The 20,473-nt window shown below is 40.9% G+C and overlaps 3 protein-coding genes across 3 annotated transcripts; 1 reads left to right on the plus strand and 2 right to left on the minus strand.

The window, feature by feature from the left end:
- Positions 1–33: 33 nt before the first annotated feature.
- Positions 34–4,266, minus strand: psmc2 (proteasome 26S subunit, ATPase 2). Its single transcript, XM_061029280.1, has 12 exons — positions 4,103–4,266; positions 3,773–3,810; positions 3,611–3,692; positions 3,071–3,170; positions 2,648–2,779; positions 2,483–2,555; positions 2,259–2,354; positions 1,969–2,133; positions 1,785–1,872; positions 1,330–1,532; positions 1,069–1,165; positions 34–303 (listed from the first exon to the last, which is right to left on the minus strand). The coding sequence occupies exons 1-12, from the start codon at positions 4,170–4,172 to the stop codon at positions 146–148; spliced, it is 1,302 nt and encodes a 433-aa protein (XP_060885263.1). The 5' UTR covers positions 4,173–4,266; the 3' UTR covers positions 34–145.
- Positions 4,267–5,489: 1,223 nt separating this feature from the next.
- dnajc2 (DnaJ (Hsp40) homolog, subfamily C, member 2) lies at positions 5,490–13,061 on the plus strand. The gene is made up of 16 exons (XM_061029265.1): positions 5,490–5,699; positions 6,790–6,980; positions 7,482–7,557; positions 7,649–7,747; positions 7,841–8,063; positions 8,154–8,219; positions 8,309–8,400; positions 8,536–8,657; positions 8,947–9,096; positions 9,824–9,912; positions 10,006–10,075; positions 10,381–10,568; positions 11,119–11,219; positions 11,343–11,453; positions 12,651–12,811; positions 12,901–13,061. The coding sequence occupies exons 1-16, from the start codon at positions 5,645–5,647 to the stop codon at positions 12,967–12,969; spliced, it is 1,863 nt and encodes a 620-aa protein (XP_060885248.1). The 5' UTR covers positions 5,490–5,644; the 3' UTR covers positions 12,970–13,061.
- On the minus strand, positions 12,986–20,241 carry pmpcb (peptidase, mitochondrial processing subunit beta). Its single transcript, XM_061029267.1, has 13 exons — positions 20,096–20,241; positions 19,639–19,776; positions 18,709–18,795; positions 18,372–18,501; positions 18,076–18,274; positions 17,881–17,960; positions 16,802–16,914; positions 16,256–16,399; positions 15,163–15,323; positions 15,001–15,086; positions 14,804–14,892; positions 14,289–14,364; positions 12,986–13,187 (listed from the first exon to the last, which is right to left on the minus strand). Exons 1-13 carry the CDS (start codon positions 20,177–20,179, stop codon positions 13,123–13,125), a joined length of 1,452 nt encoding a protein of 483 aa, XP_060885250.1. The 5' UTR covers positions 20,180–20,241; the 3' UTR covers positions 12,986–13,122.
- Between the last annotated feature and the right edge of the window lie 232 nt (positions 20,242–20,473).

Genomic DNA, 20,473 nt, shown 5'->3' on the forward strand with positions numbered 1-20,473 from the left:
ATGTGGTTATTTTACAAATCACAGAGACTCAAATCTGGAATAAACTTTATTTTTATGTGAACAAGAATGACAACAGACAATGTTTTTTTTTTAATTAGTTTGACTGCAAAAGAAAAGCCAAACAGGATTTTCTCTCTCACACTCTTTAGTTGTAGGTCATGTATCTCGGGGTGGCGCTGAACTTGGCGTAGGACTTGATGACCTTGTTGACGGCTTCCAGGAAGTCTTTCTCTGTGGCGATCTTCCTGCGGGCTCTGATGGCGAACATGCCGGCCTCTGTGCACACGCTGCGGATCTCAGCGCCTGGAGAGGAAGCACACACACACATCAAATAATAATAACACATTTTATTTATAAGCGCCTTTCAAGACACGCAAGGACACTGTACAACAATCAACATTTTAAAAACAGTGATGGATAAAAAAAAAAAAAAAACAGCATACAATAAAGAAATTAAATACTGCTGACGCGACACTTTTCAAGACAGACAGGAGATGGTGTGAAGAGGTTCAGTCTTAAAAGAGTTGAATGCTGGGGTCCCTCTTCAAACAGGATTAGCTATGACATTTATAGAGATGCTTTACGTCTTTACCGAGAGCTGAAACAACCTCATGGTGTAAAAAAAAAGTTTCCTGACTTACGTCTCTCCTCTCAAATAAATCAACTTCAGACGATCCTTTCAAAGAAGTTCTCTGTATTTATAGCTTTGTATTAAATTAACTGCAATTTAGGAAGGAACCTCAAGAGAATAATATTTTATCTTTGCAAAGAAAATAGCAAACTGGAAAGATTCTTTCATGTGACAGGGTCAAAATGTTGTTACAGTGCCCCCTTGTGGCGACACACCAAAACTACACCACCGACAAATGATAGAAGTTAAAATTCTAACCACATCAGAGTCATTAGGACTCAGATTTATGATGTTTGTCTTGTGTCTTAAAATGCAGCTTTCAGAATTGTATACTAATGTCAAAGTGAGCTTAAAAGTGACTCATCAATGAAATGAGCAGACCGGAGTGAATATGATGTGAGCGTCGAGAGGATGTGCTGCTTCTGTCTCAGTCTTACCGGTGCTGTTGGGGCAGAGTCGAGCCAGCAGCTCAAAGCGAATGTCTCTCTCCACACTCATAGAGCGAGCGTGGATTTTAAAGATGTGAGTGCGACCCTGAAACACAAAACAAACAGCTAAGGAACTACAAAAAGGACTTGCTACGCTATAAGGACTACACAAAAAATAACTAGAAATACTAAACGAGGAGAAAAAGAGATATATATTTTTGTATTATTGATGAATTCTGAGAACATTTTCTGCAGAACTTGTAAACTCACCTCCAGGTCTGGCAGGCTGAACTCGATCTTTCTGTCCAGACGTCCGGGTCTCATCAGAGCCGGGTCCAGTGTGTCCGGTCTGTTGGTGGCCATGAGAACTTTGATGTTTCCTCGGGGGTCGAAGCCGTCCAGCTGGTTGATGAGCTCCAGCATGGTCCTCTGGACTTCATTGTCTCCACCAGCACCGTCGTCAAAACGAGCACCTGGCGGAATAAAAACAATAAACCTGTTAAGGTGGAAGTCCAGTATTTATTCTTTGTTGTTAAAGATTGTTCTGGGGCCTTTATCAAACAGGAAGTCTGTAGACAGAGAGAAAGGGGGAAGACATGCACCAGGACCCTGTGTGCGCCTGCTCTACCAACCGAACCAAACCAGCACCACGACATGACTTTCCATTGCCCTAATGTAAAGAGTTGAAGCCTGTGTATGACCATGTGACTGTGGGTGAGCCTTACCTCCAATGGCGTCAATTTCATCAAAGAAGATCAGACAAGCCTTCTTGGTCCTGGCCATCTCGAACAGTTCACGCACCATCCTGGCTCCCTTTAAACACAAACCGGAGTCCACAGTGAGTGTTTACATTTGGCTAATGTGTTAGCTTAAAACAGCTGCTGTGATGTAGCCCCGCGTGTTTCTCACCTCTCCCACATACTTCTGCACCAGCTCAGAGCCGATGACTCTGATGAAGCAGGCATCCGTCCTGTTGGCCACGGCGCGGGCACACAGGGTCTTTCCTGTGCCCGGTGGTCCGAACAGCAGAACACCTTTAGGAGGCTCGATACCCAGATTGACAAACCTCTCAGGCTGGAGAGGAACAAGACAAACAATGATCAGGTCAGGATGGAGGAGTAGATTTATTCTTGTTAACTACATGGAATTAAATTAGTAGCAAGTGTTGATGAGGCTTGTGTTCATTGATAAACACTCACATGGAGAAGGGGGGTCTCCACAACTTCTCTCAGCTTCTCAATCTGCTCCTTACATCCACCAACATCGCTGTAGGTCACATCAGGCTTCTCCTCCACCTATGACATCACAACAGACGGTTCTTACTGTACAAAGACTGCAGGAGCAAGTTACGCAAGATAGGTGGAAGTCGGCTGTCACATTTGCAGAAAGAGGAATTTCATGGGACGCTCTTGTGGATTCATACCTGCATCATGGTGACAGTGGGGTCGATCTTAGGAGGCAGGGGAATATGGATCTGATACTTGTTCCTGTCAACACTGGACAAAAAGAGGAGACATTCAATTTAGCGGTTTGTTTCACTACATATTTGATGTGGCTTTTCAAACTCATCAAAACACATCTTCCTCACCCGACTCTCATGCCCTCCTCGATGTCAGTCGGGGCCACCTGGTCGCTCAGGTCCACCACGAACTTGGCAAACTGTTTGACATTGATGATGTATTTGGGGTCCTCGGAGTCTGCGTTTATTATTTTTGTGCATCTGTTTGAGAAATACACAGAAACGCAAACATTAGAGACTGCAAAGTGGATACACTGGAGAACCGTTTTTATACAAAGAAATGTGTTGTCTTTGATACTGAACAGGAAAGTACTTCACTTATCAGGGCACCTGGGAAAATAGGTCAATGAGGCCTAATTTGGTGCAAACGTATTACATTCCTTACAGGTAATATCTCATGATAGTCAGCAGGAAAAGCAGAATATGTATAGGAGGTATGGCCACTTCATCCATGTCGTATTTTAAATAAATTCAGATCAGAGGTTGCTTTACCTTGCTACCTGCAGCGGCTGTTCACTCTGCAGAGTCTGTTTGTCAGCAGCCAGATCCCACAGAGCTGGTGGAGCCAGGCCTGTGTCTGACTCCTTAATGCCTGTGAACACCAAGAAAGACAAACTTCAAATACAAGCAAAGCATCCATTAGTTACATCTGACAGATGACTTTAAGATTGTCACAATACCAGATCATCCCAGCATACAGTCTACAGTGTTATTGAACCAAGGATAATAATATATAGTTTACACTCTGCTATTGAGAGATGAGCTACACACACATACACAAAGAGGACCTGTGGACAAGCATTAATGGAGAGATGACAGCGTGAGTACACAGGAAGTGACCTCTCCTGCTACCAGACCAACTTCCATACTTTTGTCTGCACCAGGACTTCCTCCCTGATCCCTACAGACTGAGCTACTTCATATTGCACATGAGCATCTTTTAGAAAAACACATTAAATATTGTGCAGCGTGGTGATTTGTACTTTGTAATATGTCACACAACCTGCTCATGAACTCTGTGTGTTCACTCACCTGTCAGCTCGTTGATCTTTTTGAGCAGCTGCTGAATATCATCTTCTACTTGTTTGATCTGTCTGGAGTAAGTGCTTTGACCCTTATGAAGAGACAAGCAGCACATTAAAACAACTCAACAGGAGACAGAACTCAAATCTGAGTAAACAGCTCCATACTTACATATGTTTTGAGCAGAGCGATGTCTCCTTCATCCAGAGCTGGAAACATCAAAACAACATGTTAGCATTATGACTCAGATAGTGGGCCGCTAGCATTGTTGTTCAACTCAGACATGCAGTTTATTTCATCATGGTTACTTATTTTAATTATAATGCCCTTATTGCGAATATTTTAATTGTTATATGTATTAAACTTCAAAAGATTTAAATGCAGTGTTAGAAGTCGTAGTTGGTTTAATGGTTAGCGCTAACGTTAGCTACAATGCTAACACCTCCGTCCTCTTTTAGTGAAGATGTTTTTAATGAATAGTCTTTTCAACATAGCGGTTACCTCTGATGGGTAAGTCATCCTTTTCCTCTTCTTTGGTCTTCCTCTGGTCGTCTCCTAAATAATCGGGCATATTTAAACTTAGATTAAACTGTTTCTGACAAAAAAACAACGACCTCCTTCAGCGAGCCGACTGAACCATTACACAGCAGCTTTGAACTTCCGCTGACGTCATCCACTCACAGGAAATGCTGGGCGGAACCTTTTGGAGGATGGACATCCAATAGTTAAATAAATAATGAATATTTTTCGGTTCTTTATTCATTGTTTTCAATTAGGAAACATACATTTAAACTGTTGGACCTACTGTAAATTACTTCAAGATATATTTTTAGATGACAACAAAAATATAACAACCGAACTGACTACAAAACAACAATAGAAATTTTTTTGTGTAATAATATTTTGATTTTGTTTTAAATTCACAGATGTAGATGAAGGTAGGATGGACGACCAAAACAACGGGGTTTGACATATTAAAAACGACATGTTGACTATTGTTAAGACTGTTTTTAACTTCATATGTTTTTGTAGCAAAAAAAAAACAAAACCCTGTTGGATAATACTTTTTTCTCCGTTATTGAATTAGAAAATGTACAACAACATTTGACATTTCTATGGAGCCCCTCTGATGGCATTGGCGATTTTTTTTTTAATTTGTGGCCTCAAATTAGTAAAATATGGCCACGAATTAATATATTAAGGTTACGAAATATTATTTTGAGGCCACAAATTATAACATTTTCATCACGGAGCACAAAACAATAACAACAACAATAATAATACAATAAACAATTAAAAATATATACATAAGTAAATAAGTAAATAAAGACAGGGGCTGAGGGGATTCTTATAAAGCTTCTAATTCGTTGTAAATGTGAAGTTTTTTCTTTTTTCAATATACTGCAAGGATTTACAACAAAGGGCTCTCATGAAAACTGAGAAAAAAGTCGAGATGTCGAGAATAAAGTTTTAAAAAACAATTTCGTGAGCTTTCCACTTTTTCAATTTTTTTTATTATAGACACTTCGACTCTTTTTTCGAAGTAGGCTACATAAGCGGAACAATCTTCTTACGAAACTGTCAGTAGGGGTTGAGTCTTAATATATTTACATTTATGAATAAAAAAAACAAAAAAAAACGAAAATGAAAAAAGTACTCATAAGAAATTCGATGTTTTTCCTCAATTATAGTTCCAAAAATGAAGTCATTTCTGTAACAGGGGGACCTAGTGTCCAATAACAACTAAAACCTTCTTAATAAATATTAATATAAAGTTGTAATCTTCAAAATAATTTGAATAAGTATAACTTTCCAGCGAGAACACCATGTTTGATAAAACGTGTGTAGCGGAACCTTGGTGCAGATTCAAAACTACAGCACGGACCGTTTTACGGCGTGACACCGGAGCTCGTTTCTCGGCACTTGGAGAGGGAGGCCCATGTGGTGTGTGTGAATGAGCGGTCTTCAAACTTCAGCACTTTACAAAAAGCTTTTCTCTCATACTTCAGACACCTGGATGCTCGTGGAGTCGTCACCTGTACGATGTTGTTAGAAGCGCGGGAAGGAGATGAAACGTTTGTGTTCACTGCGGCTGCAGGTGAGCATGAAGGAGGCCACAAACTAAGCTAAGCTAACACTGTAATACATATAGACTGAGTTAGCATAGCGCTACAAATGAAAACCGCCACAACTAAGAGACATGTTTATCCATCTTAGAGCTTTTTATATTCTCTTCATGTTTAATATTTAGTGTTTCTGTGGTTTCTTTAACTGTGTTATATAATCTGCTGCCCACTCATGGTGACACTTGCTGCAGTGGTTTTTGAGAAGCCTCCACACACACACACAAACATCCTCATAAGAAACCCGTTTCTCTTTTCTGTCATTACACTGTGATTAACTGTGACATTACACACCTGTTGTACCTTCAGACACCTGTCACATTAACAAAACACTTTCTGAATCAGAAATACTTTATTAATCACAGGCAGACATGTGGTCACTACAGCTGCTCTTAAACACAAAATATCAGGATTGAAATGAATTTACATTAAAATAGAAATAATAGAATAGCAGGTCAATAAGTGTTTTTTCCTGATTCCTTATTTTTTAATGATTGAAACTTTAAAGACACACAGCAGAAGATTTCTAAAAACTGTCCTTTGCAGCTTCCCACATCTTTAGTCAACACACTCTAAAGAATTGATGTATTAAATATGACTACATGTTAGGCCTGGGTGATATGACTAAATATATTATCATGATAGAAATGTTCATATCAGTCAATATCGACAATTATCACGATAAATGTCCAATCATTATTTATTTCCAAATTGAAAGTCTGATTTTTGCTCTGGAGTGAAAGTTGAAGAAACCAGATTATTGTGGGTAGAGGTGGAAAATAAATCGATTTATGTAAAAATCAAGATTCTTATCTTGAGAGATTTGAATAGAAAAGTCTTTACAGGGCGACGTTTGGGTGTGAAATGTTTATTCAGCAGCTCAAACCAAAAGTCTTTCCTCGATCCCCATTTTTCCAGAATTGATTAAATTTTTTGAACAAGAATGGAGGATGAAAAGAATAAACTTCTTTTGAAGACTTATAAATGTTCATTAAATAATTAATTAATATGACTGTAGTAAGACACAACAACTACTGTTAGATACTCACATCTCCCCCCCCCCAGCCTCTGTGCAGGTCCAGGTGGAGCCCGTGGGTCGCTGGTTCGAGGCCTTTGTGAGGAGGAGGAACAGAAGTACATCGACCTCCTTCCAGGAGCTGGAGGAGGAGCAGGAGTCCTCAGAGGAGGAAGAGGATGAGGAGTTCCAGCTGGAGGAGTATCCAATGCTCCGCACCCTCGACCCCAAAGACTGGAAGGTACGGGAGTCACCTCACTGAATGACAACCTGCACTTTGGATTAGTCCAGGACATACTGTCTTTGTGATGGGCCTCGTTAGTTTTTAAATGTTAGGTAGGGTTGGCTTTATAGATAATGAGTACAACCGTAAATGAAATCCTTAAACCTGTGTAAAGTCATTGAAGGAGATCTATTCTGCTGATCCATCTTTGAATGATGTCCATACTGAACCTCGGCACAGATACCGAGTTGTTGACGTTATCCCCGGACGTGGCTTCCTGCTGCTCTGAACAAGACAATACAAGAACCTGACTGCAAACAGAGCTGGCCAATCAGAGGGGAGTGTGGAGGGGGGGCTTAAAGAGACAGAAGCTGAAATGAGGGGTTTTACTGATGGCAGGATCAGATAAATAAGAAGGTTTTTCAGCTTCACACTGGGTGTCCCAGTGTTCATAGACTTGCTGCTGAAATTCTCACACTGGACAACAGTTCACTTTTGATCGTTTTTTCTTTCTGACAGAATCAGGATCACTATGCTGTCCTCGGCCTGACCAACATGAGGTACAAAGCCACGCAGAAACAAATCAAAGCTGCCCGTGAGTCTCCATCCCGCTCTTCACTTATCATTCTTTGTTCTTAGTTTAAACAAATAATTTCAGCCACACTCTCCTCGCTTTCTCTCAACAGACAAATTAATCGTTCTGAAGCACCACCCAGACAAGAGGAAAGCTGCAGGAGAGCAGATCGTAGAGGGCGACAATGACTACTTCACCTGTATCACTAAAGGTACGAGCCGCTCTGTTCAGTCTGTTTATTTTGAGACTCCAAGATGACCTCTCACTCACTCGTTTCTCCTGTGTCACACTTTTTGACCCTCAGCTATAGAAATCCTGTCGGACCCTGTGAAGAGGAGAGCCTTCGACAGTGTAGACCCAACCTTCGACAACGCCGTGCCTTCAAAGGGCGAAGGCAAAGAGAACTTTTTCGACGTCTTCACCGCAGTTTTCGACAGAAACGCCCGATGGTCTTCCAAAAAGCACGTTCCCAAACTGGGGACCATGGAGTCCTCTTTTGAAGAGGTCGATAACTTTTACTCCTTTTGGTGAGTTTTTATTTCAGTCTCGTTTTAATCAGAGAAACGTTTGTGATTGGTTTGAAAAGTAATAATTCTAGTGTTTTGTTTCTGTTAAAGGTACAACTTTGACTCCTGGAGGGAGTTCTCGTACCTCGATGAAGAGGAAAAAGAAAAAGCTGAATGGTAAGGTGGTGTGGGATTTCCGTCTATTCTACACACTCAGGTTTTTTTTAATTATTTCTGACCGACGTCTTTGAACTTTTGCCCCGCAGTCGAGACGAGAGGAGATGGATCGAGAAGCAGAATCGAGCCTCCAGAGCTCAGAGGAAGAAGGAGGAGATGAACAGAATACGAACACTAGTTGGTACAGTCTCTCACACAAACGCAGCATCAATGAAAGAGATTTTAACGGAACAACTTAAAATACAACAGAGCGTCTTGAAGGCTTTTGAATATTTTGTAAGGATCTTTCTTTACTTTTTTTCCCCCTCTGCTGCAGATATGGCGTACAGCATCGACCCTAGAATAAAGAAATTCAAAGATGATGAAAAAGCCCGGAAAGAGTCTGAGAAGAAAGCCAAAGCTGACGCCAAGAAGAGAGAGCAGGAGGAGAGAGAGAGAGTAAGTCTTGTTCTTAACACAGAGTCCGGGTGGAGCCTTGGTGAACAGGTGGCAGGGAGAGAGTTTCAGAGGGGGGGGGAGAGAGCAGGCCTGAGGCTGAGGACTGCAGCTGTCGGGACGGGGTGTAGGGAAGGAGGGGCTAGAGCATGGAGAGATTTATAGGTGAGTGGGCGGAGTTTATGTTGGATGTGAATGAAGGAGGTGTGATGATCATGCTAACTTAACATAAACTGCTCTAGATGTCATCACTCTGTAAAATGTTCACCGGGCAGTGATCTGTGTCCTTCAGGCTCGTCAGGCGGAGCTGGAGGCCGCTCGTTTGGTGAAGGAGAAGGAGGAGGAGGAGGCCAAACAGGCGGCTCAGCTGGTCAAAAAGGAGAAAGAGATCCAGAAGAAGGCCATCAAGAAGGAGAGGCAGAAACTCAGGACGACCTGCAAGGTGTGTCCTCACAGACGATCATCCTGAAATGATCCGTAATGACCTGCAGTAGTTACAGTGCACATCCTGCTTTTTAAACCTTTCTAATCATATTAAAGTCTAAATACACAACAAGTACAAAAAGTTAAATTGTTAAACTCACAGTATGTAAAATCCGCCACCAGGGGGCTCTCAATCAAAACAATATCAAAAGATAACGTCGATGAAAACGAACACCATATTCACCGTAGTCGAGATGACCGGGTGTAACCGACCTGAGGAAGAGAATATGTTCACATGACGTTTTTATCACAGCAGCACAAACAGCAACAGTACGGCAGCTTTCAGCAGCAGCTCTGCAGCTGTCTTTGTTGTAACATCTGGTGTTTCCACGGCAACTATAAACATCTTGTCTCTGTCATGGCAGCTTCTGCGACAAGGCACATCCCGTTACAATTATTAAATTACAGATTTCTCTGTTGGAAATAAGAACTCAACAAACAAATATAACATGGGTTTAGTTCATTTTCAATTTAGATATTTGAATGTGAACATTCTAGTAGAATTCTACATGCATGTTTTGGCCGCTGAAAGGTTTATATTGTTACTCTTAATGCCATCTTCAAAGACACCAGACCCCATAGAGAGAAACAGTCATTTACCTTGAGTGTGTTTGCATCTCCTGGTGTTTTTTTCCAGGTTATCTGAAATGTCTCTGTAATGTTGTTTTTCGTTTCTCACTCCACAGAACTGGAATTACTTTGCAGACGACGAATCTGACAGTGTGAAAATGATGGAGGAGGTGGAGAAGCTCTGTGACCGACTGGAGCTGACGAGGTACAGATAACGACAAGATCAGGAGTTAAAACTGGTTTTTAATTATTATAAATGTATAAAGTAAACAAGGAGCTCTTTCATGTCTGTTTTCAGCCTGCAGTCTCTGAATGAAATCCTGGCCGCAAGTTCAAAAGACGACAGCAAGACAGCCGTGGAGAAGCAGGTAAGAAAAGCATCTTGTTTTGTTCTGTGGTGAATCTTGTATATTTAATATCTTAGAGGACCAAAATGTTTTTTATTATGTTGAGTTTATTATCATTTTTGATTAATGAATCACTTGTTTGATCTTGTTTCAATTATTTGACGTCTTCAGTTTGTTTCTTTTTGCCCATAACACAGATGTTGTGTTTTTTTGGCGTACAAAATATTCACATTTAGTCATAAATAAACTAATAGATCAATGATGGCAGCTCCACATCCTTCAGTGAACGTTTGTGAAGACCTCACTCCTTGCTCCCCCCCCCCAAGGTGCAGGAGGTGAATGCTCAGCTGCAGAGGGAGCGCGACGCGGAGGTCCAGGCGAGGCAGACGTCCCGCAGCGCCGACCAGGCGAGCGGGGGAGGAGGAGGGGGAGGGGGAGGTAAAGGCTGGAACGAGGAAGACCTCCAGCTGCTCATCAAAGCTGTTAATCTGTTTCCTGCTGGAACCAACGCCAGGTACAAACATCCACATGTGTTCAGGGACACAACTGAGACTACGTCACCAAAGTGTGTATGATTGTGTGTGAGAAAATATGTCTTAACAGCCTCTCATATGTATTTGTGTATGTACGAATGTATGAGAGGCCGTTTAGGACATATTCAATACTTTCTCACACACACTCTGAAAATTCATGCAGACACAACTTTACCCTTACATACACAATCATACCCTGACACAAAGTATTATACCCTCTCACACACTATTATATACGTATGTATCAGTACATATATACACACATTGTTTTTTTTTTAACCTTTATTAATTTGGGGAGTCAGAAATATATCATGTACAGATTTACATTAAAAGAAGAAAACCACAAATGTTCATATAAACAGTCTGTCTTTCTCTTTTCATGTAAAGGAGAAGAAACAGTGGAAGTTTATTTTGTGGTGCAGCTCAGTTGTTTGAAAAGTGTTAAAGTTTTGATTGAAGGAAACCCTGACCTTTGGATTTGTGATGTTGATAAAACTGTGTGGTCATAACTAGTTTCTTTTCTCCCTCCAGATGGGAAGTTATTGCCAACTATATGAACCTGCACTCCACCAGTGGCATGAAGAGGACCGCCAAAGACGTCATCAACAAAGCCAAGAACCTGCAGCGACTCGGTGAGCTCACATACAACATTAAACTCAGCTGCATATTTACCTAAAGTTCTTTAGTGCTGACGGTCGTAACATGTCGTAGATGTTCCTCAGAGAACTCAGTGTTCATCTTTCTTGATCCCACAGATCCAGGACAGAAAGACGAGATCAACAGAAAAGCTTTCGAGAAGTTTAAGAAGGAGCACACTTCAGTCGCTCCAACCATCGACAACGCTGCGCCTTCAGAGAGATTTGACGGTGAGTTTTTCTGAAAATGTGATAAAGACCCCAAACACTTACAGATAATTCCATTAAAACCACATTTGTTACACTTACATTTAATTATTTAGCGGGGTGTATCATGTGTTTCTATAATGCAAAATATTCAGATTTATTGAACCTTTAGTGGATTTCTGTTATTGTTTAATGTTGTCAAGTTAAAGGGCAGATGGAGGTTCAGACAGTTCATAAAACTGTGCCTTTTCCTTCATTTCATAGCAACTTAATTTTGTCAATATTTCTGAATGCAGGAGTTTACAATAAGTAATTAACCATGTGAAACTGATAAACCATAATTGGGTTGTACATTTTTTTTGGTAGCTTTAACCCAACAAAATAGTAATTTTGACCCATTTTTTGGGTAGAAAATATAACCCAATGTGTTGGGTCAAAACCTTAACCCAACCCTGCTGGGTTGTTTTTAACCCAGCAGTTTTAAGTGTGTGGGTGGCCTCTCTGAATTAGAGAAAGATAGCAGCGTAAATTAACATCTTTAGAAAATGTGACAGTTCCTTGATAACTCTTACAGTGTATTATGTATATAAATTAGTTCTGATCCCAATATTTTTTTAACCATAATAACGGCTGTACGTACGAACAGGAAGCAGCAACTGTAAGCTGTCCAAATTAAATCTTTTAAACTGAAGTATAAGGCCCCGTGTCCATCTAGCATTTTTTTTCTGAGCGCCAGCGTCTTTACTTCCGAGTTCTGTTTCCAAATGTTTGATATTCCTCGTAGTTTCGCAGCCTACGGATCGTGTCTTGTACTCACATCCTCTTTGCTCCATGTCTGATTAGGAAAAAAAACATGCAGTAAAAAAAATAACAGCAGTGTCGGTCATACAGCGTCCGTTGTCAACAGACTGTTGTCATGGAGACAGGACGTACTTGCAGCACTCAAGCAAACAGCCAGCGCTTTTCTGCCCTGAGAAAAAAACACTAGGTGGACCAGGGCCTAAGAATTGTACTTCTGTTCCAGCTCGTCTGAACGTTGTCATGGAGACGATTCATAAGCACTTCTTACAGTTCAGTCTGAATGTCTTCAAAGTGAGACAGTGAGAGCTGAGAAAGTTTAAAGCCCCTTCAGAACTTTCTTGATCGTTGACTTGCACCAGCGCTGTCAGTCCGATATCGATCGTCTCATCTCTAATGTTAACGTGTCACATTGTCCCTCAGCCGCTGGTAGTGACGGTAACGCTGCCTCCTGGACTACTGAGGAACAGAAACTTCTGGAACAAGCCCTGAAGACCTACCCTGTCAGCACCGCTGAGAGGTGGGAGAAGATCGCTGCAGCTGTCCCAGGAAGAACCAAGAAAGACTGTATGAAGAGGTACAAGGTAAGAAGCTGGTTTCAGTACAGATTACCCTCTTTGTCCCGTTAAATAAATGTGTGGAGTCATTCTAACACGGTCTGTTGTTCCTGCAGGAGCTGGTGGAGATGGTTAAAGCGAAGAAAGCTGCACAGGAACAAGTGGCTACAAAGAGTAAAAAATGACACGAACCACAAAGAATAGTATCTGTGTTATTTTAACATTATTGTGTTGGTCTTTATTTTATAATAAAAATTAAAGGAGGAAAAATACTACAGATGAGACTTTAAATATGTGTGTTAGTTTATGGGCTGTACAGGTGGAGGGAAGGACTCCGTTCAGGTTCTCATCCAGAACATCCCACTGCGGATCTGGTTGTAGTCGGGCAGCTGCTCAATCGGACCTGAGACACAAAACAAATGAGAATTAATCACAATGCACTTCAAACAACCAGCTGATTTATTGAAGCTCTCTCCTGGTTAGGAGGATACATGTAGTCCCACATATTACTGATACTTAATGAAACAGCATCTTTATTCACAACTTGTCTGATGATCACAGGTCTTCCCTTGCAGAATAGATATAATAGTTTTTGGTTAAAACACTGTATTCAAAACTACTTGTATTCCCCAAGGCAGTATGTATGATCAGACAAGTTTAAAAAAAAGGACCTGTTGCTCCATATTTTTACAGAGGAAGAAAGTGTCGCTGAAAGAGCTCTCCACCAACAGGCACAACATTTACTGAAGTTATTTAACCTATTATGTATCTTGCCTACGAGGTAAAGTTTCATGTAATATTAAGCTTTCAAAACATGATCAGAGTCCAAAAAAGTCTGAAATGATGATGTACTGCTTAAGAGAACATAAACCGGTCTACCAGATGATCCAGTATCATAAAAAGATCAACACAGTTTGGGGGAGTAGTTGACATATAAAAATACATATATATAGATAGTTTGAGAGCTGTGTCTTCTTCTAATGATATTCCAGCAGGCTGTAGAGTCTAATGCTGCTCCCTACAGTCTAGGGGTAGGTACTTCATTCATAAATTATGACAGGTACTGCATCCCCAACAGATTGAAAGTTTGTGTCTGTAGAAATAATTTACTTAAAGGAGAAAAGACGAGGTCTGCTCCCTGAGTAACTGTTACTCCTGTATTTATCATGAAAAAAATCACGTTGGACAGTTTCCACACTGCCACAAATGACTTTTAAATAATTGACAGACCACCATGTCCTGACCTCAGCTTAGACCTGTATCACTTAAACAGCTAATACTCCATCTGATAACATTTGGACGGCTTACATTTTAGTTGCACTGGGAGAAATAAACTTAAAGAGTGAGACCGAAGAGGTCAGGTTCAGGTATGACGGCTGATAAAAGTCAAATTTAAACTCTTGAATGGAGAGAATCTAAAACTCATGAGCTCTTTTTTACAAGGTGTTAAAGTTGTATTTATATGAAGCAAACAAATAAAATTCCTGAACAGATATCAACCTACCAACTGCTGCGATGGCGGGAGCTTTGTTGTAGATGTATTTGGTGCACACGTCCTTAATGGTCTTTGCATCGATGGCCTGTACAAATGCAAAAACTATTTATTATACCTCAGTATAAAACAAACAGAACTGGAGCACAGGCTCGTTAGAGTTGCAGATTTTCCATTTTTTATGACATGCCTCTCATTAAAACTGAGCTTTGATCTGACACTAAATAATGATCATCCTTTTGATTAACCAGAATGTTTTTAGAGGAGAAAGGCAGGGTGACTAAAAAAACATAATCAATACAGAATAACTGTCCAGATTTGATTATTTCCCCACAAATCTTTCAGCCAGTAGACCCACGTCCATGTGTTTTCAGAATTAATATGCATCAATGGGCTCAATTAAAGGTGACTGCATCCAGCCATCCAGCCCAGGGGGAATGTTTTTGCATACTTTATAATTGTTATTTTTCACTCTTAAAATCTGCTTTTACAGCAGATGTAAAGGGTATCCGACTGTATACACTCACATCAATTCTGGCCTCCAGCTCGTGCAGAGGGATCCTTCGACTGTAGCACAACATCTGTCTGCCGATGTCCTCACAGATGGGGGTGGATCCTGGAGAGAGCGGATAAAAAAGAAAGATACAAACAACATTATTATTCAATCTTTCTGTATTCATAAAAAGATCAAATAAAACCAAAAGGACTCTTGATGCTGCCTCACCATCCAGATGCAGGAGCATGTTGGTCTTGAGCAGGTTTTTGGCTCGAGCCACCTCGATGTCCGTCACACTCGTGCAGAGAGACATCCTGAGAGTCACAAACAACATCCATCATCCTCTGTCAACATCATCTCTGCTGTGTGTGTGTGTGTGCGCTCTCTCACCATTCCATCTGAGTGAAATGCATCATGTCGTTGATGGTGCCCGGTTCACACACCATGTAGAGTCCCCACAGGCCCGTGTCTGTGTAGCAGGTGTTGAAGGACTGGAAGCTGTGGCACAGGTTTCCCTGACAGGCCATCTGAGCCAGTTTACTAGAGAGATTCTGTGTCGCAGAGGAAACAAGCAAACAGGGACGCTTACAGGGTGAAAGCACAAACTGAGCGGTGTGCACTGCTGCTTGTGTGTCCGTCTAAAGAACCTATTTAAACGAATCACATTTTTATCCCATAAGTCACTGAGGCATGAGCTGCGGAGTTCAGGTCAAAGCAACAAAAAAATGTCCAATGGGTAACTTGAGTTTGGATCCATTTATTTACACAATGCTCTCTGGATTCCAGTATCCAAACAAACACGTTCAATAAATAAGAACATATTAAATGTTACGCTGACGCGGTCAAAAAAGTTGTGATGGACATAGAGCAATGAGTCCAGGTGATTGGCACCAAGTGTGTATGGAGGCGATAACACTCTATTAATAATAACAAGCCCTCTTCACACTGTGGTTTGAAGTCGCACCTTTGAAGTTTCACCTTCAATCTAATTGTCCTGAAAGCGTAATGAGGGGACGAAGTGACCCCTGCTCTGTCCCGTCTTCAGGAGGAAGTAACAGAGGTGTAACAGAGGCGAGACAGCTTCAGCGAAGCCAGCGGGGAATCCCCTCATGGGATGATAACAGTCATATTGTAAGCTTGTCACTGTCAATAAGTCTATATATGGAATAAAAAACATGTATTTGGGGGCGCAGTGGGTGGTGTGCGTGGTCCTCCAGACGGGTGGCCTGTGGCTCCTTTCACGCATGTCAATCCCCACTCTCTCTCTCTCTCAGTCCCTGATTTCCAACTCTATCCATCCTCTATCTTTCCTATCTCTCCAATAAAGGCAAAAAAGCCCAAAAAGAAATCTTTAAAAAAACAACAACATGTATTTGGGTCATTTTATGGTCTTGTGTGTAACCCTAACCTTCACGTGTGGAAAGTCTAATTTAAAAACAAACTGTTTTAGTCCCTGAGCCGATGAGGTTTCCTCTGTACTCACCACTCCTCCACCAAACGAGCGGTCCCAGTTTCCAATCAGCGTGTTTGCCACCATGAGGGGGATGGTGTCGGGGTGTGACCACCCGACCGCCTCCACAGCGATGGCGATGTGAGCCAGAGGCATCTTGTCGTCACGCACGCGGATCTGAAGAGAAAGCACATCAACTTGTATCATTTTCCCCGACTGTCAGTGGGTACAGAATGAACCACACTAAGATGTGTTTCATTTAAAATAATCAGCTGACAATTTGTTTTTTTAAATGTTTGAAAACAATAAATAAAATAACATTGAAATAATCAAAAACATGATTACCATTTCAGTTCTGTATATTGCTGGGTTTAGTATTTTGTATATTTTTCTTTATTTACTTCTGAGGCATCTACAGGTTTACTCCAACACTATTTTGTTCTTCTTGTTTAGTGACAAACATTTTTCTGCTCGTGCTGTCTGATAACGGCAGAAATATCCCTCGATTAATGATTACAAAATATATATATATATATATTTTTTACATGTATCTAAAATAAAGTAAGATTTCAATCTTACCTCACTTCCTGTGAAGTCACATGCAGGAAGTGATGGGGCTTCACCCTTATATCTGCCAGGAAGTTTTCCAAAATGATACTTCGCCAAGTCAATGAGCTCGTCGTGTGAAACTCCTGAAAAGAATAAAAAAAAAACACAAAACAACCACAGAGTTAGATTTTATTTTGATGGGGCACTCACTGGTGACGCAGTGGTTGGTGCGCGCAAGACATAAAATGTCCAGAAATAAATCTTTAAAAAGATTTACATTCTTCTGTTGTGAACACAGGGCTTGATGCAGTCACACACCCTTACTTTATAAAATCTGATTAAAAAAAACTAAGACATCTTTTTCCATGAACAATGTTCTCATGATTCAATAGTGGAATTGACCAATCAAAAGAGCCTTTCTTTAATTTGTTAGGAGGAGGATATGAGGAATATCTACAGGAAGAGAAGCTCTTCTAAAGTTTGAGGAAAAATAGTTTGAAAACATTTTGTCCAAAACTAATCGAAGGACATGCAGCAGGTCAAACTGAATTTAATGTCTCAATCATACGAAACATGTCGTTCATCTAGAAGCAAAAGATCCTCGGTTGACAGTTAAGATCTGGTATTCTTCCTCTGGCCGTCGAGGTCGTCCATTCAAAACTATTCTAGACTAAAACAGCATTTTACAAAATATGATCAAAGTTAATTATTGTTTCATGAAATAGCTCGTCCAAAACCTGAAATACTGGGGTGGGCAAATGTGCAATAACTGGAATGGCTGTTTAATTTTGATGTGGTAAACTAGTCTCAAAAACAGGTAAAGAAGACACCATAGTCAGTTTAATTAGCGTTCATCCATTATCGTTACCGCTTTTCCCCCGTCGTGGTGACAGGAGCTGACATAATTATAGTTTATTTTGTTTAATTTTCTGTTTCTGTTCCATGACAATGAATAAACTTGCTCTGCACTCTGATCCTGGATTCATGGAGTCGTGTAAGCCCGTACCGGCTGAGCAATTAAACTTCAAACTTGTAGTAGTTCCATATAATACAAACACACAAACCTATAGTTTAGTAACCAATCAGGCGAGGAGATTAAGAGCACTGACCTCCTGCAGCAGCCAGGACTATTCTTGGACCTTTGTAGTGAGTGGTGATGTACTCCACAAGGTCTCCTCTGTTGATCGTCCTGCAATCAAACATGATCCATTTAGAGAATGAAAAGCAGCAGAAGTAACACTAAACACATTGTGATCAGCTGTTTCCTCTAATCTTATGTCAATCAAATGAAAGTTTGGTTTCACTTGATGTTCTCGGTGGGGCCCAGGATGGTCCTGCCCAGAGCGGTGGATCTGTACGCGGTAGCATGCAGGTAGTCAAAGACCACCTCCTGCAGGTTGGTCTCTACTTCCTGCATTTCTCTGAGGATCACCCCTCGCTCTCTCTCGATCTCGGCCTCGCCCAGAGTGCTGTTCTGGATGATGTCCGCTAGGATCTCCACAGCTTCCAGCAGAAGAAAAACAATAGACAGATTATTTAGAATAATAAAGCAGTGGTGAGTTCGTTCAGTGTGGGCAGGCCTAACATCACTGTGTTGTACCTCGTGGAAGATCCTTCGAGAAAGCTTTGGCGTAGTACACAGTTTGCTCTCTGGAGGTGTAGGCGTTCAGGTGAGACCCCATGTTCTCGATTTCCAACTCCAGATCCAGCTGAGAGCGCTTCCTGGTGCCCTGTCACAGACGTACACACACAGATGAAAACAAACCTTTGGAGATGTCTGACAATTCTTTTCAAACAAATGCATGATTTGATTCTGTTATCATTTTGCACTCAGTCACCCTGCTTGTTGTTGTTGAAACATGCAAATACAAACTGTTGGAGAAAAAAAAAAAGCAGTTATTCAAGTTAGGTCAATCTGTACTTTATCATCATCTCACCTTGAAAGCCATATGTTCCAGGAAATGTGCAGTGCCATTATTTCTCTCGTTCTCGTAGCGACTGCCGGCATCTATCCACAGACCCACCTGCAGGAAGAAATATTTATCATTTGATTCCTACAGCTACTGTAACAGAAATAGTGTTTCAATGATTTTTGTTTACATGTGTATTTATTTAATACATTTGGAGACTAGATGGTGATATAAGGTCATTGGGGTTAATTGGTCAGGTGGTGTAGTCAGCTCAGTGAGCAGGGATTTGGTGGGAACATACGGTTCTTCATATCGTAAACGAACGCAATTAATCATCACCTCATAACCTCATCACAGTTTGTCTGCTTCATCTTTTGCAATAAACAGGATAATCACCTAAAGTAATTTCATTTTGGTCATTTGTTTACTTTAGGATACGTGTTAGGACCTTTCCTTACACCTATGCAAGTGACTCAAAGTTGGATTTGGACATTTGGACATTAGATAAGTCACTTCAATGACATCACTCCATGTATACAGAAACAAAATTGGGCACCAGCTGTAAAGCTATAACATCTTTAGTCAATGTGTCATGGTAGGGTTATTGCAATAGATTAGTTTCTCCAGGTGGTGAAGTGGTGTCCCGTCCAGTGGAGGATAAACTGCCTCTGTTACTAACAGTGACATGAGACTCCTCTTGCATATTAATTTAGTGTGTATGAGCCAATTAGAGACAGAGTAGGGAGGGTCATCCCTTCACCATCCTACTGAATACTGTCTGTTAATCAATAGTGTGAATCAGAAGAGATTTAGAAGTGGGTATACTCTGCACTACACCACTGGTTTCTCCCACTGCAGAATCACTGACTTGAAGCTCGTCTCAGAAGGACACAGAAACCAGTTAACAGAAAGTGTTAAAGTGTGTGTGTTGGTTTTTTAGGGGATCTTTAAACTTACTGTGCAGGTGGTGAGCCCCGCGTCCTCAGAGGCCACTCGGAGTCCGTTTTCCAGAGTGGTCACCTTCGTTTCAGGAACATTGAGAACCACCTGCTGAGCAGCCTGAGTGGACAACAGTCTGTGCTGTCCAGCTGGGAGCTGCAGGTGGAGGACACGGTTAACGGGTTGTCATGGTGACGTCAGCTGGCCTCGCCCACTTCTAAGCCTTAAAATATTAACTAACATGTGAAGACGATTGTTTGAACATTTTATGTATGTATGCACTTCAAACATAGAGTTAAGAGTTACTCTTGTCACAGTGAACATCGCAGCTAAGAGTAAACATTAACTATTAACAAACAGTTATTCTAACAGGCCACGCCATGACGTTTTCAACCGTAACACTGTTAAAAAGCTGTTCAAACGCCGTAGAAGAAGAGTTATATACAAAACAAGAAGCGTAACACTTGTATCTTACCCTGCATAAATAATTTGTCTTTAATAGATGTCTTTGAAGGAGAAATCTCCCCGCAGACGTCAGGTGCTGTAAGGACGCCGCCATATTGTTTATCTGTCGCAGTGCACACGCGCAGTTTTCGCTGACGCAATCGATACGAAACTTCCGCTTCTGTGATGATTAAGTAATTTTTTTTTTAGTAGCGCTATTTATTTTTTCTTCTGTTATTATTATTATTATTATCTTAACTCATTGTCAGTGTTATACAATTAACAGATGTGGTAGTACTTATTTAAGTTCATATCATAGACTGTAAATCTTAATAGAGATAAAGATAAACTTTATTTTTGAATTTTTGCATTACAGCAGCTCAAGAAAACATGAGACGGGAACATAATT

This window comes from Labrus mixtus, chromosome 22 (assembly GCF_963584025.1).
Source record: "Labrus mixtus chromosome 22, fLabMix1.1, whole genome shotgun sequence".
NCBI lineage: Eukaryota > Metazoa > Chordata > Actinopteri > Labriformes > Labridae > Labrus > Labrus mixtus.

What these genes read in the sequence shown, in the direction of transcription:
- pmpcb (XM_061029267.1), bottom strand. Translation starts at nt 20,179, where the DNA reads ATGGCGGCGTCCTTACAGCACCTGACGTCTGCGGGGAGATTTCTCCTT. An exon ending in AGTCCTGGCTGCTGCAGGAG is followed by an intron (nt 16,915 to 17,880) that starts GTCAGTGCTCTT and finishes TATTCTTTTCAG; the next exon opens with GAGTTTCACACGACGAGCTC. An exon ending in CATTTCACTCAGATGGAATG is followed by an intron (nt 15,087 to 15,162) that starts GTGAGAGAGCGC and finishes TGTGACTCTCAG; the next exon opens with GATGTCTCTCTGCACGAGTG.
- dnajc2 (XM_061029265.1), top strand. Translation starts at nt 5,645, where the DNA reads ATGTTGTTAGAAGCGCGGGAAGGAGATGAAACGTTTGTGTTCACTGCG. An exon ending in CCTGCTGGAACCAACGCCAG is followed by an intron (nt 10,569 to 11,118) that starts GTACAAACATCC and finishes TTCTCCCTCCAG; the next exon opens with ATGGGAAGTTATTGCCAACT. An exon ending in GCCTTCAGAGAGATTTGACG is followed by an intron (nt 11,454 to 12,650) that starts GTGAGTTTTTCT and finishes ATTGTCCCTCAG; the next exon opens with CCGCTGGTAGTGACGGTAAC.
- psmc2 (XM_061029280.1), bottom strand. Translation starts at nt 4,172, where the DNA reads ATGCCCGATTATTTAGGAGACGACCAGAGGAAGACCAAAGAAGAGGAA. An exon ending in TCGCTCTGCTCAAAACATAT is followed by an intron (nt 3,693 to 3,772) that starts GTAAGTATGGAG and finishes TCTCTTCATAAG; the next exon opens with GGTCAAAGCACTTACTCCAG. An exon ending in TCAGCCTGCCAGACCTGGAG is followed by an intron (nt 1,166 to 1,329) that starts GTGAGTTTACAA and finishes TTTGTGTTTCAG; the next exon opens with GGTCGCACTCACATCTTTAA.